The 17307-nt window shown below is 38.0% G+C and overlaps 2 protein-coding genes across 2 annotated transcripts; one reads left to right on the plus strand and one right to left on the minus strand.

The window, feature by feature from the left end:
- The first annotated feature begins 342 nt into the window (after nucleotides 1-342).
- Nucleotides 343-9214, plus strand: LOC149105067 (uncharacterized). The gene is made up of 4 exons (XM_089271782.1): nucleotides 343-1118; nucleotides 3739-3856; nucleotides 6578-6811; nucleotides 7190-9214. The coding sequence occupies exons 1-4, from the start codon at nucleotides 783-785 to the stop codon at nucleotides 7486-7488; spliced, it is 987 nt and encodes a 328-aa protein (XP_089127908.1). The 5' UTR covers nucleotides 343-782; the 3' UTR covers nucleotides 7489-9214.
- On the minus strand, nucleotides 4647-6188 carry LOC149105068 (uncharacterized). Its single transcript, XM_089271769.1, has one exon. The coding sequence runs from the start codon at nucleotides 5971-5973 to the stop codon at nucleotides 4864-4866; it is 1110 nt and encodes a 369-aa protein (XP_089127895.1). The 5' UTR covers nucleotides 5974-6188; the 3' UTR covers nucleotides 4647-4863.
- Nucleotides 9215-17307: the final 8093 nt, after the last annotated feature.

Here is a 17307-nt window from a genome sequence, read left to right on the forward strand (position 1 = left end):
TCCGAGTTTTCTATGGAGTGCTGTATCTGGAAAATCGACTTTAAATTTACCTGTCTTAACGTACGCTACTGTAACGATCATTTTCCTCTCTTCGCAAGAAAAATGCTCGACAGTCTTTCTTAAACTTAACTCAAGTATTTAGTGTTAAGAAGATAGAATTAAAATTTTAAATGTTGCATGTGCTTTTCAGCGTGTCAACCTAGTATCGTATGCTTGACATATGCACTCAACCCGCCAGAACTTAAGTTTCGAAATTGTCAAAAGTTGACCGTCGTAGATAACGTTCGAAGCGCCTTTCTCCCTGGACTAAATATCGAAATAATGTTTTTTTTTATTTTATTTCATTTATTTATTTTTTTTAACATATATTATTTCTATATTGATTGATTTATTAATTTTTCAACTGTGTTGTGACCACCTTATCAGATGGTCTCTTCGTACCCTGAAATACAGAATAAAACACAAGCTACAAGAGATATTGCCCGTTACCTGGGAAAAGTTAAAAAGAGAAGTGATTTCATAAAGTAGGTAATTCGTGTTTTCTGTATGGGAAGAGGAAATTTTCGCTGACGGTTACCTATTAATTGTCTTTACTATGCTAATTACATAACTGGGTAATTATGCATTATAAAGTTCTCTACACAGTAATTAATTTATACGAGCACGAAAAGGCAAGCTGTGTCAGTTGGGATAACGAGGATTACCGAATATATACCAAACGTTTGTTTTTTTCTAACTCCACGACTTCGCTGCTAAAAAATTCGCACTGAGTTCTGTAAATAATGCAGCCAGTTAAAGCCGTTTTCTTCGTTATTCTCATTCAACGGGTTGTATACTTCGCGGCTTTTGCATCCGATGAAGAATCACTTTATCGTTCAGCATACTTCACAACGCATGAAAATCAACGACTTCAAGGCCACGTTGTAAAGCGCTTTGAGTCTCCCAGTTTGATGTCGTGCAGCCAGTTGTGTTTGAGAAACATTTGGTGTACGTCCACAAACTTCATGATGTCTTCCAAGAAGGACGACAAAAGAACTTGTGAACTTAACAAGCACGATGTCAATGAAGACATCAAATTCCATGATCAGGAGGACGTAACTTTCTCGCTGCTTTTAAAGGTGAGTTGACGAGTTTCAATGAGGATAACTTTACTGATAAAATTTAACAACATCGTTACCCGTAAAACTAATGTTGCGGTAATCAATTCCGGACTTCTTCTCTGTCGCTTTGCTCCTTAGTTTCTTTACTCATGATCAGAACCACAGCAGCAAGTTAAATCTTTTACTGCGTGCCTTTTCCTATTCATTTGTTTTGCCCTAAATGTTATTGACTGAACGTCTTTAAAATAGTTTCATCGCAATTTGCTAAAATATGAATTGACACGAGTTCCCAAATTCTATAGTCCCTGGCAGGTTGTCTTTACTTCGTGCGATCGATCGTAAGTTCACATTCAGTGTATTGATCCCTAAATAACTATCCAAATTGTACCTTTCCCGCTTAGAAAGATGAGTCTGACTGACTTCTAACAAAGCAGGTAAGAAAACAAATGTCCAAATAAACATAACTGGCTGGTAACAGTCGAACCCGTCAATTCGATCTCGGTTATTTCGACTTCCCCGTTGTTTCGAACTCAAAACTATTTCCCTTGGAACCGTTTTTCAGTCATTTACTAACGGCTATTTCGAACACCTGCTATTTTCGAACTATTTTTCGATTCCCCTGAGAGTTCTTTCGGGGCTTAACTGTAATATGTTTCTACTACGCTACCGTCGGTGTCGTGAATTAGGAACAGACGCAGATTTCTGTTATAATCAGTTCTAAGTAGGAAAAGAATTGGAGTCTCTCTCCACAACAGAGAGACGACATTTTTTAAGCGCGTCCCTTGCGTAAACTATTTTCTGGCAGGTCGCTCGTTCGCTCTTAGTCAATATTATTAGTGCGCCTCTCGTCTTTCGCTCGCTTGCTCGGCGTTCGTGCATCTCATTTACGTAGTTATTATTATTATTATTATTATTATTATTATTATTATTATTATTTAACCAGATTTTTTGATATAATTCTAATAGCCCTTTTCACGGGTAATGTTTCTCATTTGCATTACAATATATGTAATCCAACGTGGATGCGAGGCAATTTCGAGCTAAAACTACAAAATAGCCCGAAATTGCCTCACATACATGCTAGATTTTATTGTAATGCAAATGAACAAAGGTAACCGTGAAAAGGGCTACCATTGACATAATTTTAGCGTGTATCTCTCGTAAACAAACTTTTAATCAGCTGTCTTGTTAGCTCACAGTAAAAATTTCCGAGTTAGCGCTTCGTTATTCTTCCAAAGTTATAGATAAAATGAAAGCAATTTTTTAAGATAAATTATCGGCTATCCTTTAATTAATGATTTTCGTGTCAAACATCTTGTCAAGGTAGTTTGAACTGGAATATAATATTTGTCTTTAAGCCCGCGTCGAATTACATCGATTCAAATTTAACAGTCTTTCTTTTCTTTTCTTTTTTCTTTTTTTTTTTTTTTTTTTCCTCTTGCCTTTTTTGTCCGAAATTCCCCAACATTGATCTTAATTTCGGGAGCAATTCAGCCTGAAGTGACTACAACTCGTGACCATAAGGAACATTTAGTTAATTTCGTAAATATTCCAGCGGGACATCAACATAAATTTGTCTAATTTTGCCAGATGTGCCTGAGTTCAGATCCCTACAATAACAGTTAAAGTAATATAATCATTTCAGACGAGTTCTTTCATCGTTTATATTTATTTTGTTTTATCATTTTTCTTTATTTCTTTATTTCTTTATTTATTTTTTGGGAAAGTGGGTCACAATTCGAATTCCTTTTTACAAATATCTGACTTGTGTAACTTATCTGTTTTGTTAGCTACCGGTTATACTTGCCTTTCAAAGCAGAAAAGGTCGTGGATTATTTATAAGGTTTCTATACAACGACCGAAATAAAAGCTAGCTATTATGTCAAGAACAGGAGACAGTGTAGCTCTTTTAGTTGCTTTGATACTAAGAACATTAAGGAAGATGTATAATGGCTCATGTGGTGCTTATGTCACCGGAGATACATTCGAAGTACATATCATGGCATCCTTCTCCTCCTCATGAGGTGAGTTATAACAACAAACAAAACAACATGTCAACTAAACAAAGTAGACTACGAGTAGTCGCTCTTTCGCCTAGTCCGTCTTGCGTGACACGAGAGAAAACCGCGAGAAAAAAATGGCCGCGCAAACGCGTCTCGCCCTCACGATGTCACGCGGCCATTTTTTCCTCGCGGTTTATTTACTGTCTCGCTCGACGGACTAAGCGAAAGAGGGATTACTTGTAATATTGAACAAAGAAACATAAGCGAAAAGTCCACAACAAAACTTCCTTTTTTTAATAGGTCAACATTGTACAGCAAAGAACAAGGTACATATCGAGCCTCTCGGCGGGAGACGTGCTAAGCCTGCCACTCCGGTTTACATAAGCGCTTGTGATTACAGTATCTTGATTCTCTTAGGAAATTGAAACTGCAGCAGTTGGGTTGGTGATAGCTTGTGCCACGAGTTGTTAATCTGTGTCTGGTTCGAGTTCTTGGTTACTCTAAGGGACTAACCTTATATGAGTTCTAGTGCGCTTCTGCTCTCTTTCAGTTGGGTTGTTACAGCGTAACAATATCTTAGCAATTTCGTATTTAGAATCTCACATTTTCGTTTCTTTCATCCAATTTTAATCCAGGGTTGTCTCATTACCGGATGCCTCAATGGTAGTTCTTGTTTGTCTCACGACGAAAAACAAACATTTTCATGTTTGTGCACACAGCCTTGGACTGGTGAGAAATGTGACGTTATAAAAAGTAAGAAACAGTTTTACAAAACTTGTACCAGTTTTTTTTTTCATGTCTCATCTCTGTTGCATTTATTGTTCATGTTTCATTTTTCCCTCAAACGCAGTTCACATGATGTACATGTTGTATAGAGGAAAAGGTTAATACATTCATAATCAGAGATTCAAACATCCTCTTACTGCTAGAACACTGCTCTTTTATTGCTTTATTACCGCTCTAACGTTTGTTACTACTCTGTTCCTGGTTTGTTATCGCTCTGTTACTGTTCTGTTACTGTTGTGTTACTACTATGTTACTGCTGTGTTACTGTTGTGTTACTGCTCTGTTACTGCTCTGTTACTGCTCTGTTACTGCTCTGTTACTGCTCTGTTACTGCTCTGTTACTGCTCTGTTACTGCTCTGTTACTGCTCTGTTACTGCTCTGTTACTGCTCTGTTACTGCTCTGTTACTGCTCTGTTACTGCTCTGTTACTGCTCTGTTACTGCTCTGTTACTGCTCTGTTACTGCTCTGTTACTGCTCTGTTACTGCTCTGTTACTGCTCTGTTACTGCTCTGTTACTGCTCTGTTACTGCTCTGTTACTGCTCTGTTACTGCACTGTTACTGCTCTGTTACCGCTCTGTTACTTCTCTGTTTCCGCTCTTTTACTGTTTTATTACTGCCTTGTACGTTACCCACCGGACACTAATTATATAAGTCCTTGTTTTTATAGTAAATGGTTTGAACCCAGGAGTATCAGTAGCTCGTATAGGGTGATCGTCCGGGTGAGTGTAATGCTGAAAAAAACTATTGTTGATGACCGACGTTTCGACAACCTGAGCGGAAGTCATCTTCAGAGTCAAGTCAATAGTGTTTGTCAGTCGATGATGTTATAAGTCTGGTCCATTGAACGTGATTGGTCAGTATAGCCATGATGGTATTGGCTGAAAGACTCCTGTAAAGTTTGTCATCAGTCATTGGTGGGTTTCGATCCGTCTATTGTTAGTCAAATAAGTCGGGTTTTGGTCCGCGTATTGTTAAGTCGGTCTGTTAGAAGTCCGTTTGCCGGTTTCGTTTCCGTCATGGATAAGTCGTTTGTAAGGTGCCGGTAGTTGTTGACATCTGTTAAGAGACGTTTGTTCTAAGTTAGTGTACCAGCTTTCCAGATTCAGTCGTTGAAAATAGTTTGTACTGTAAGTTAAGCGCTCGGCAGATTCCCAGTCAATGTTGTGGTTTGTTAGTTGATGATGAACAGCAAGGTGATTGTTGGAAGCACCATTTCTCCTGGCTCGTTTGTGTTCAGTCAGTCTCGTGTTAAGTTTTCTGCCAGTCTCATCAATATAGGAAGCCTGGCAGTCGGAGCATTTGATCTTGTAAACTGCTCCCTGTCTGTTGTTAGGTTCGTCTCTGTCTTTCACGTTGGTCAGTAAGTGTCGTAACGTAGTTGTAGGTTTGTGGGCTACACGAATGTTGTAGGGCTGTAGGATCCGTGAGATGGTCTCAGAAGTGCCCTTAATGTAAGGTATAGTCACTGTAGTAACAGGTGTAGGGTTCCTGTTCGTAGCGTCAGCTTCAGTAGGTCGGTAAATGTTTCGTCTAATAAAGTCAGCGTTGTAGTTGTTTTTGTGAAAAACACGTTCAAGGTATCTGTTTTCGTCACGTAAGCTGTCCGGTGTGTCACATACTAGTTGCGCTCGTCTCGTCAAAGTCTTTATAGTCGTGGCTTTGTGTGAAGTCGGGTTGTAGGATGATTCGTCAAGTAATCTGTCGGTATGCGTCGGTTGTCTGTACACTGTCGTTCGTAGTTCGTTGTTGTCGCGGCTTACCAAACAGTCTAGAAAAGGAAGTTTTCCATTTTCTTCGATCTCTTTAGTAAACTGGATGTCGGCGTTCTGTTCCTTTAGGTGGTCGTGAAAATCGTCAATTTCGTCTTTGTGAACGGCGGTAAAGGTGTCGTCAACGCAGCGTAACCAAAGCGGTATTGTTTGTCGGCAAGTTTCAAGGGCGCGTTCCTCCACGTGTTGCATCACAATTTCTGCGACAACAACAGAAACAGACGACCCCATGGCTGTTCCACGCAACTGTTTGTAGTGTTTACCGTTGTACTGAAAGTAAGTCGATGTAAGGCAAAGGTTCAGTAAGTCCATGATGTCCTCTGTCGGTAACGGTAGTTTAACAGTAGATTGTTGTATAGCGGTCTCGGTACACTGTAATGCCAATTGAAGTGGAATACTGGTGAACAGTGATTTCACATCAAAAGACACAAGTTTGTAGTCGTCAGGTACCTGTACTGTCTTAATAGCGTCAATAAAGTTCTCCGTAGATTGTAGTTTGCGTCTTGATTTGTCAGTAAGGGGTTGCAGTATGGGTCGTCAGGTACTTAGACAGTTGATACGTAGGAGACCCACAGAATGACACTATAGGTCGCATCGGTATACCAGGTTTGTGCAGTTTCGGTAGTCAGTAGAGTTTCGGTGGTTGAGGCACTGAGCACCTCAGTCGATAGTAGCGTTGAGTGACAGATGACAAACTTTACGCGAGTCTTTCAGCCAATACCATCATGGCTATACTGACCAATCACGTTCAACGGACCAGACTTATAACATCATCGACTGACAAACACTATTCACTTGACTCTGAAGATGACTTCCGCCCAGGTTGTCGAAACGTCAGTCACCAACAACAGTTCTTTTCAGAACTACACTCACCCGGACGATCACTCTGTACGAACTCCTTGTTTTTATGTTGCAGGTGGGTTATTGCCTTCGGCTGTAATAGGTGGAAATGCATTTTACCAAAGCCGCCATAAGGAGTTCCTGAAGCCTGCTGTTGGATTGAACCCTCAGTGGTTGCTGTGTTACCGCGCCTTCACTGACGGCTTCGCTGCCAGTACCTTTCACAGCAGGTGTGATGGGAAAAATCACACGGTTACCATCATCAAAAATGGACAGTATGTGTTTGGAGGATACACTGACATTCCCTGGGGTATGATAAATTTGCTGTGTCAAATAATCATATGTTAAAATTTTACAGTGTAGCCACGGTTTTAAACTAGACCATAAATGTATTTTTATTTTTAAGAGATAAGTTATTTTGTTTGAGTTAGCAAAATGAGGCATGAATAGGTTTTTGGTGGTTCAAAATGTTTTTCTTATTCCCTCTGATTTTAAATCTCTACCACCCCTATATCAATCTACTAAGCAAGCTCCGGATTAATAACAATCATTTATGGTATTGATTTAGCTGACTCTATAGAACGTGGAAACATTAATTTTGAACCTCTATAATATTAGGTATTCGAATTGCTAGACTTTTTTTTATTCCTTTCATCGATTTTTCTACTATAATATTCTTGTTATTCAGATACCAGTGATAGCTATGGTTCCAGTTCCAATGCGTTCATATTTTCGCTGCGCAACAAAGAAGGTCTGGATCCATTTAAGAGCATGGTGACGAACCCAACATATACAATTTTGAGGCACTTAGGTGTTGGTCCGACATTTGGTGCAGGGAATGACCTCCGCATTGCTGACAATGCCGACAGTAACTCAAACTTTGGCATCTCTTACTCTGCTCCAAGTGGAGTACAAGACAAGTACACAATCCTGGCTGGGACTTTCTACTTCACACCTGATGTGGTGGAGGTGTTTTATCTTGGTTGACTTCGCTAACGTCCCTGCATTCAGTTTTTTTTTTTTTTTTTTTTTTTTTAAATTTATTTTTATGTCACTCATTTACAACGTAATATAAACAAAGTGATCAAAACGGATTATATATAGTTTTGTTTTTAATTTTTCGCGTTGTTTGGTTACAGATGAGGCTGATCTAATTTATTGTATTTTTGTCCTCACCACTGAGCTAGCCTTGTTGTCATTATTTATTAGGTCTTTCATTTGTTTCCTTTATATCCGCATATGGTTAATTTTGATCTAAGATTCAATCTATTTTTCTGTTGTTGTTGTTGTTGTTGAGAAATGATCATTGGCAGCCTTCACAAACTCGGGTCTCTACTAAAGGTATGAGAAATACTATGTACAAACTTTTGGTAAACTCTTTTTTTTTTTCCACCAACCACTAGTTTCAGGTCTCGATGGCGGTTACTATGGTTTTTAGAATTTACTGTTCACTGTTAAAGACAATTTTCTGACGGTTGATCGTTACCTTTAGATCGGTTTGCTAGAAGACGGTAAAAGTTTAGCGATGAAAGTTATTTGGATAAAATTTCATTTCAAAGCCTTTTGATGATTAACCTCGTTGGGGTATTTTTAACTCACTGATTGACAAGTTAATGTAAAAAAATTCGCGAAGATAAATAGATATGCGCGAAATTTACGTTTGTTGTGACTATGTTATGATATAAAAAATTCCTGATAAAAGATACTTTTAGGTTAATAAAACAAAACTTGGAAATTCTGGATGTTATTTTCTCGTATTTTACGAATATTTACCTTCTTGGTACTTTATTTCACGAGTTCCGCTAAGCAATACTTCTCGCGAAACTTAATTTGTCAATTCGCGAGAAACGCGAAAATTAAGATGCGCCAAAATACATACAAATATGTTGTGTTCCATTAGAACGAGAGAAGACGATAATCATAGTTATGTAAAAATACGATTTTGAAAAATTCAAATACAGCGTGTGTTTTTCTGCACTTAACTCAGATATTTTATTGTCATATCTTTTATCTATTTATAGCAGCAAGAAATATTTACTTGCCAGAAGACACTTTATTGTTAGAGCATGTTCAAATTAGTAGCCGTAACGTGAATCTGTGAATACGACAGCAGCAAGTTCTGTCTGTAGACATCCTAGAGATAAAGCTTTAATTGAAAAGTAACATTCTCTTGATTAACTGATGTTCGACTATCCTTAATTCCAATAAGAAAAAAGTGAATGTAATATAAAACGTAAATAAATACAGGGCTCGATAATGTATAATGCCTAACCAACCCGACCCAAAAGTCTCGAGGTGATTTCTTTCGGCCCTTTAAAAAGTACCAAATTTTAATATAAGTCAGGTTTGTTTTTTCATATAGAAACTGGGAACTATTAAATAACGATTTTTGCACCTACATAGATTCCCTTGCAGAAAGGTTATTTCCCGGCTTCAAAAGTGACTACAAGTGACCAAAACTAACAGAGATCATTGCCTAATCGATGTGCTACGGCAGTATAAGATCTTTACATTGATAAGACAGGTTTATACCGGGTCAATTATGCTTGGATGTTGTTTCCATTTGTAACCGATAATGAAAAATATAAACATGTACATAACTTTTAGCCTTTGTGTAATGCAATGGTTTGATAAACATAATAACCTCTGGTCGCAAATCTGCAGAGGTAATGAGTTGTAATGGGTTGACTTTGTGTTTACTGCAGGCTTGATTTCTTTAATAAAAGACTGTTCGTTTGGTCATGTATTCGGCGCCTTATCACGATCCACTTAAAGACTTATTGACTCTTAATTAAAGGAAAACCCGATCTGTTTTGGCTTGATGCTAACACACTCTGGCTTTGTATATGTCTGTACATATGAAAACCGTGTCAAAATGGGTGCAAAACTTTTCCGCCCTTGCGGCGCTTGAAGACCCATGGGGGCTCCAGTAAAGGAGGGTTGGGGCATTTTTTTTTTAACCCTAACCCTTATCCCTAATCCCTGACACACCCCTTCCCCCACCCACCTCTGCCCCCTGAGTATTAAACCACGATCAAAGCATACTTTTACTCCTCCATTTATTTAGGTAACATATTTTTGCAAGCTGAATTAATTTTGCGTCGTTGTATTATGTGCAAATATTCTACATGAATTCGTCAAACCACCTTTGCTGTATGATCTTCTTAACTGAGTGAAATGAATAGCTGGTATGTGGTTCTTGTGCGTCGGACCGGGTTTGCCAGGTCAACCATAACCAATACACATCAGCATGTGGTAGTGTTGGTGAGGCAATAAGGTGGTTCAAGGGTGGTTCGACAGATAAGATATATGCAAAACAAACTCTATATATGCAGGTGCAGGTGGAAGTAAAGTGCATCTTCTGGAAGCAATAACATTCTTACAAGGGCTGTGTAACTCAGTGTACATGTAATGTAGTGGAAAGTAAATAAAGCTGTTATCAGGTATAAGGATCATTTTAGTTTCATAGCTATAGATAAATCTACCAAATAGGTCTTAAAATAGATTTTGTTGTTCGAGTTAAAAAAAAAAAAATCATGATAAAAAGAGATGCTCCAACAGCAAGTTAAATATTTACATTGACCCTTTTCATAAATGGCTGCCAATTTAAAATTTTTTTATTTGCATTTAAGTTAGCCTCACTAAACTCGTTTGGGAGTAAAAATTCTTTTGAATTATCAACTCAAAAACGAGGCTAGTCAGGCTAATTTTAATACTTACAAAAGAATTTATAATTGGCAGCCATTTATGAAGAGGGTCTATTAACATCAAATATTTTAACCTGTGTAAGTAGTCGAAGATTAATCCAGATCACCAGCTACGAAAAGAGCGCAAAAACTCTATACAGGTGAAAGTATTCATTTCACTAGCCTCTAAGGGCAGCTAAACAAGGTTTGATTAGATGCTTGATTAATGATTAATTGCTGACTGAAGTTATTGTATCTGCCGCAAGTGCACCAACTTCAAAAAGGACATATATACGTATAAAAAATTGTCAATCTTTGCAAACACTAGACTTTCCCACTGGGCATTGCCTTGTTTTTACTTCTATGCTCCAGGAATGACCATGAAGAAATCTAAGTTACCAGCTGCTCGCCGTTCACGCCTTTATGTATCGAAAGGTAGGAAGTGGAACTTTTTAGGGTAAATTAACATCGATTGACACAAACTAGCGTTCGATGCTAGAGGATTTCAATTTCTGAGAATTTGTTTCTTACGTCAGACGTTTACAAATAGTAATTTGTCACTTGCATTGGTACTTGAGTATTTTGCACCATCATCTTCTAAAAAAAAAAAAGTTCGTTTAATTTTTCCCTGTGATCTTCTTTTTGTTAATGATTTTGTTCTTGTTGCCAAGAAATGAGGTCTGTTGGCCTTCAGGCAACAAATTAAATATGCATTGCCTTAAGAAAGGCTATTTAGACCATGAAAAAAAGCTGGACTAAATTATGAATGTTCCATCTGAGCTACCGTAAAAAATTTTATAGTAGTTGCAATCAATAGTTAAAGTTTACGTCTCAGTAAACCATAATTACAAATCATTTGCTTTATTCAGTTTCTTTCCTTCGCGTGTGATGTGGTCGCCGGCCTTTCTGCACGTGCATCTCTTAGTTCCTGTAAATTGTGCTTGCTGTGTTTAAGTGTCCATGTTACTAAGATCACTCTTTCATTGCGAGGAGAAAGTATGAAGTTCAACCCTATCAAACTAAAAATAAGTAACAAAACAAAACAAAACAAATTGGAAATGAAAACGTGGTATCAAAAATCGACTGAAATCTACCGGACAGTTATCTTGCGCTAATTTAATATATTTAAATTTGTTAAAAAGCTGTTACTTTACGTAATTCATCTTCATAGAGGTCAAGAAAAATAAAATGAAAGAAAAGAAAAGCAGCAAGCGTTTAATCTAAAGAAATCTCCCACGAGATGGCACACTAGGCGTCAGGATTTTTCCATATTTGACCACGGTCACGGTAACGGTGCTTGTGGTAAAGGTCAACAATTGTAAAAGGAAGTAATTTCAGATATAAACAAGTTTTTTTTTTACCGGCTTAGCTTAGGCTCGGTCCGTATTGTGAAAAACTGTGACTTCGGTGGCAGTTTTTCAATATACTAACCCCCCAACCGGCAAATAACATATATATCATGCATGTATGATATCAAGACGTCTTATCATGTCATGTCATGTCATTTTAGGCTCATCTTAGAGAATGAAAAGCTTTGTTCAGTACCTGGGCATGCGCAGCCGTACAGTTCTACCCTCATTGCTATGTAATTCTCCCAGCTGACTGGTAGGAAGCGAAGGTAACGTGCTCTGATTGGTGGGTTTAATTCATGATAAACAACACTGTTTCGGTCTGAGTTTCCAGTGAAATCCTTAAGGAGTATAAGCGAAAGAAAGATGTCAAACAAGTTGATGATCACAGTGATAAACAGACTGAGTTTATCCCTACTTAATCATCATCTCTCTTTTACTTTTAATACTTTTTTTTTTTTTTTTTTTGAGCGCTGTTAGTGGGAGAGAATCATTTCAAAACAATCAGTTTTATAGCTACAGTTCTCGGTCCAAAAACATTTTATATATTGCAAACAAACAAACAAACAAAAACCAAAAACAAGGTAGAGGTCAAAACTTTTAATTTAAAACGTGCTTTTTAGGGCACTTGGGGCCCGTTTCTCGAAGGTCCCGAAAAGTTTTCGAACCCTGAAAGCCAAAGCAAAATCTCGGACCTTATGATTACAGACCTGTTTTATTGACGTATTCTTAATATGAAAAGAGGTTCCCTTCATACAAGATGTTTCAGGCGTATACACTTCTTCGTGTTTAGATACAGATGAAATAAAAATGGGTTTACGGGCCAGAAAAGTTTCGGGGGCTTTCGAAAAACGGCCCCTTGGCCGCGTTATTATACAACGTGTTATCTGGCTGACTGAATGACCTCAGCACTGGGTTTAAATGAAAAAAAAAGGTTAATTTCAAAGAGCAGATATATTTCATCTTGATTACAGCTTGTTTGTCTCTGTAATACTGGAATGTCACTTCATCGTCGCCATATTGCAACTGGTACATGGTCACCCACTGGTCATAAGAGTATCTTCCCTGTGTGGCTACACGAGTAATACGTATGGAACGATCACGAAGATCAATCTGAAGCCAGTGTGTTAACCAACGGAAGTTGTCCAAACGCTTGCACTTTCTTGATTGTATAATCTGGCCCGGTACGGAGTATGATCGAGGTTGGTGTACAGGGAAACAGTAATCTGGTCATCGGAGATCTTTCGACTTTCCATGCCGAGCGCGTCTTGACATCCTGTAAGTTTAATAGGGCTCATCAAAGAAATACATGAATGCCTAAACCGGGTCGAAGACCATGTGAAAAGGTCGGGAAGATCTCGTTCTCTAATAACTTAGTGGTGTAAATGACTGCGTTTGCTCTCTCTTCCGTTGCTAAGAACGAAAAGCATCTATTGTAAGCCACCAAGGTATCTTTAAGGATTGTACCCAAATATATTACCGGAGTATTATAACAAGTATTCGATGACAATGTCTTTAGCCAAACGACTATAATCTACTTAGATTATTTCAGACTGTTATCTACTTAGATAATGGTCTCGTACAATTAATTGCAGCTTTTATTATCTGTCTGTTATGAATTGTTATTTTTAGTTTTCAGGGGTCCAGTAAAGCTCCAGCCACTCCTAGATTGGTATCCTGGGGCGGTTTGACTCAAAAGCTTCCCTACCAGCAGTCCCCAACCTTTTCACATCTGAGTTTCCACTCCCCAGCGGACATCAACTTTTATATGTACAGTATTTCTATTCCTGTCATGAAATCGCATGTTAATCACACGGAAGATTTCAGGAAAAAAAAAAACCATTGTTCTTAGCGGAGGATCTTTTGGTAAACAAGCCTCAACATGGTCTACAAGATGAGATTTTAATTTTTCTGGTTTAGGCTTCAAGGTTTCGCAAGATCTCGCTATTCCGCCATCTTGGATGTCAATATATTGTCAAAAATTCAGAAAATAACGTAAATAGAAAGGTAATCCAAAACGATGAGCCGACGAGAAAATCTATTATTTTTTGTCAGCAAAGGTGTAAACTAATCGAAGCATTTTGTCAAAAAAAAAAATAAACAAATTTGTCAATGATGCGGAGAAACCGTTGACTCTGAAAACCCTCGCGCAGCTTTCAGGATCAAATCATCACAGAATGTATCCTCTTCTCAAAACTCTGGAAAAAATAAACCCTGGGAAAAATGACATCTATCAACCCCCTCCCTCCTCCCCCCCCCCCCCCCCAGCCCCTTTGTACATTTGGAGGTTGATAAATATAAAAGTTCAAGACAGACCGGAGGTCAGTTCTAAAAATATAACATAGTAAGAACGTTCAACTAGATCAGAGGGTTCAATTTTTGACAGATAGCTTCGGGAAGTAGGCCATATTGTGTTTTTATTGTGCATTCGAGTTGTTGCAGCAGATGTCGCATATCTTGAAAAATTCGCTTACATTTATCTCAACTGTAATAAAAGGTTCCTTACTTGTTTCACAGTGTTTCCCTTTGTAGCTGCAGGAGCAAACACACTCATAGCTATTTTTTTGGTACTGAGGTAGGCATGTTTCATTGTTTTGACAAGGCCAGCTGCCACACGGGGACTGCAGAGATAGAAGATAGATAATTGCAAATCTCCTTTGACAGGCGTCAAAAATTATCAAGGATCGCGCGGTTAAGAAATATATAGCAGTTTGCGAGCGGCTAACGAACAAAGAGAATCTTAAAACATGTTTTTGGCAACTTGATTAACTTAATGCGCACCAGATAATATAATTTGGAATGCCTGACTTTCTTTGGACGCGTTAAAAGCAAACAAACGAGCAAAAAAAACGACAGAAATGAGAATTAAATAAAACTTATCGGCGCTACACCACTGCAATCAGTGATGGTTACAATTTTACTCCCTTCATCCCACGAAAGAGCTCAGTTGGACATACGATGGCCCATGACGGCTATCCCTTTGATATAGTTCATCTTACGATACATTCAGTTACGAGACTCCGGGGCTTTCTGCCTAAAATTGCAAACTGTTTTATTAAAGATGATAATTCCCATACGGGACACTAACTAAGGAAAACAATACCAAATATAGAAGTTTAGTATAAAGCCCCAGGCAACTTCACAAATTAATATGTAATATTTTCAACACGGGTTATTAACTCCTGACACTTCTATCGCTCCCCGGGCATTCGGTCTCTCTTCCTACCACTTGAAGTTTAAAATTGCATTTTGGTTTGTGCATACATTTCTTAAGAGAATCCACGGCCACTTCTGAAAAGACGTAACTATCTAATTAATATATCCACCTTCTGTCAGTAGAGTACAACTAGCACGCGAGGGTATCAGACCAAAAAAACTGCATTTTCTTAGAGATCTTTCTTTTTCTTTCTTTCTTCTTCTTTTTTTTTTTTTTTCCTTTCCTTTCCTGTTTTATGGGCTCCCTGAACATCACATAACATTTCAAGGTGCAAATTAAATATTTTACTAGAGCTTTCAGGGCGAAGTCTGGCTTAATTTGACCTTGTAGTCTGTATTTTAGAAATACAGAAGACTCAAAATAATATAAGGTAAATCTGCGCTATCTGTGTGCGTACAAACGAAGGAAAAAGTGAGTGTACAGTGTGTATAGTATATAGCCAAGCCAATTTAAGGATTCTTTTTACATCGTTCCAGTAGAGTGCCGAGGTCTCAATATAAACTCATAATCCCCTAAAGGGTTGAAACTATTGGCGCCAATAAACTGTTTTATGATAAGCTTATAGAGAGACCAACCCGTCATTATAGAAAATTAGCTTCTAGAAAATTCCTTCGTGCTTTGTTTTCTTATGATTGTTATCTAAAAAAAGCGAGTTGTCTCTTCTTTCTCGCTCAGGAATCCTGATTCCCAATTTATCGTTAAATATGAAGTTTCAAAGTGGATTAAGTAGTTCAGCGGTCCACTGGAAGGATTTCGTAGGATTATAGAGAAAAGCCAAGCTTTGCTCCTGTCATGAAACATTTTGTATCAAATCTAACACTAGCCTTACCACCGTATATACTGAAGTGAAGGAACAGCGAACTAGCGATGAACTTCTCCGAGTTGTTGTACTTGTGAGATGGTAGCAGCTCACACAGGAGCTTATGGTTGATATTGGGGAACACAGCCAGGTTGTAAGAGAGACATGAGGGGATCTCCAAGCAGGCTAGACCACATTCACTGGCTTTGTCAACATTATCAGAAATGATACTGGTATCAGATGTTCAAAAACTCCCACAGGTTAACTTAAACTTGAGCAAAGTAACATTTTTAAACGGAGAGAAAATATCCCCAGGCATTGCAATTAAATTCAATGTATGAAACCTCCTCTGCTCCTCTCTATGAAATTCCTCTGCTGTGTGTCGCAGGTTAGGAGAAAACAATTCTAACTCTACCCTGCGAATAAAAATGCATCTCATTTTTTCTGAACTTTGAATCAGAATAAACCTTTTTACCCAGACACGGGCTGATAAAACAACTCTGAACTTCGCGAGCTTCTGCGACAGAAATAATTTACAAAGCTGTAACTCCAGGTACAAAGCCACAACTCCAGACACAAGCCGCAACTCAAATTCCATGCAAGGAATAGAAATTTATTTTCAACCCTGAGGCGGCGAAGCAATTTTCAATTCATGACACAGAAGCAATTTTAAACAGTTAAAGCCAGAAGAACGCTCAAATCAGCGAGGAAAAATAGGCGATTGATTAAAAAAAATCCTTAACCCAGTGATGAACGAGTTTTAAACTCAAAACAACTTTAGACATTGCAACGATAAAAGCAGCTTCAAATCTTAAAACAGACAGGCCACTCAGGAAAAAAAAGCGTTGACTGATACGGTGTCTACCTCCCCCACCGGAGGGCCCCCGGGAAGCTGTATAAACCGAAGACTAAGTAACACACAAACACAGCTCGAAGGCTAGTCACTTGGAAAACACTTACATGCATGTACATCAGGGCTATATACAAAGTAATTGAAGCACACTTTATATATTACTACGGAAGAGATATCGTCCTTCATGTAACATTAAACAAATATTTTTTTATAGTCGTTTTTGTCTTATTGTAAGTCAGTAAAAGACTGTGGAATATTTGTATGTGACACCTAACATTACTTGTTAATTGGGCATACACTATAACAAATAAGTCAGTTTTTGTTTGTTTGTTTGTTTTTACACTTTCCTAAATAAAATTATTTTCAGGAGAATAAATAATTCCTTGGCGTTATTTTAGCACCTTTCCTACCAAGTTGAAAAAGCGCAACTCTGCAGCATAGCAGTACTACCAAGTTAAAAAAAAAAGTTTACGTGTCCAACTGCATGTTATAAAAAAGAAATTGTGAATACCTGTACATGTCGTAGTTTTTAGAGGTACAACTGATGCGGTCAATTAAAGCCAAGCAGATAAGCTGGAGGATAGCGAGATCCATTTTTCGTCTTATTTTTGTTTCACACCCACAAACTTTTTACGGCACGTCTTTAAAGGGATGTTACTCTATAACGCATGAAGAGACTACCACATTTCGGACTTCGATAAGAATGGTGTCTATTTCTAAACAGAAAACATTGCATACTGATCATAACGCAACATAACGATCAAAATTATATTCTAATGCCATAACACATTGATAATTCTAGCCGCCCTCGTATGACTGATCGACATAATCATGACCGACGGAGATGAATTCATGTCAATAATATAATACCCATGGAAATTTTCTGAGATACAAATATTGAT

Source organism: Orbicella faveolata, unplaced genomic scaffold, assembly GCF_042242905.1.
Source record: "Orbicella faveolata isolate gen_17 unplaced genomic scaffold, um_ofav_v1 contig_34, whole genome shotgun sequence".
In the NCBI taxonomy this organism is placed as follows: domain Eukaryota; kingdom Metazoa; phylum Cnidaria; class Anthozoa; order Scleractinia; family Merulinidae; genus Orbicella; species Orbicella faveolata.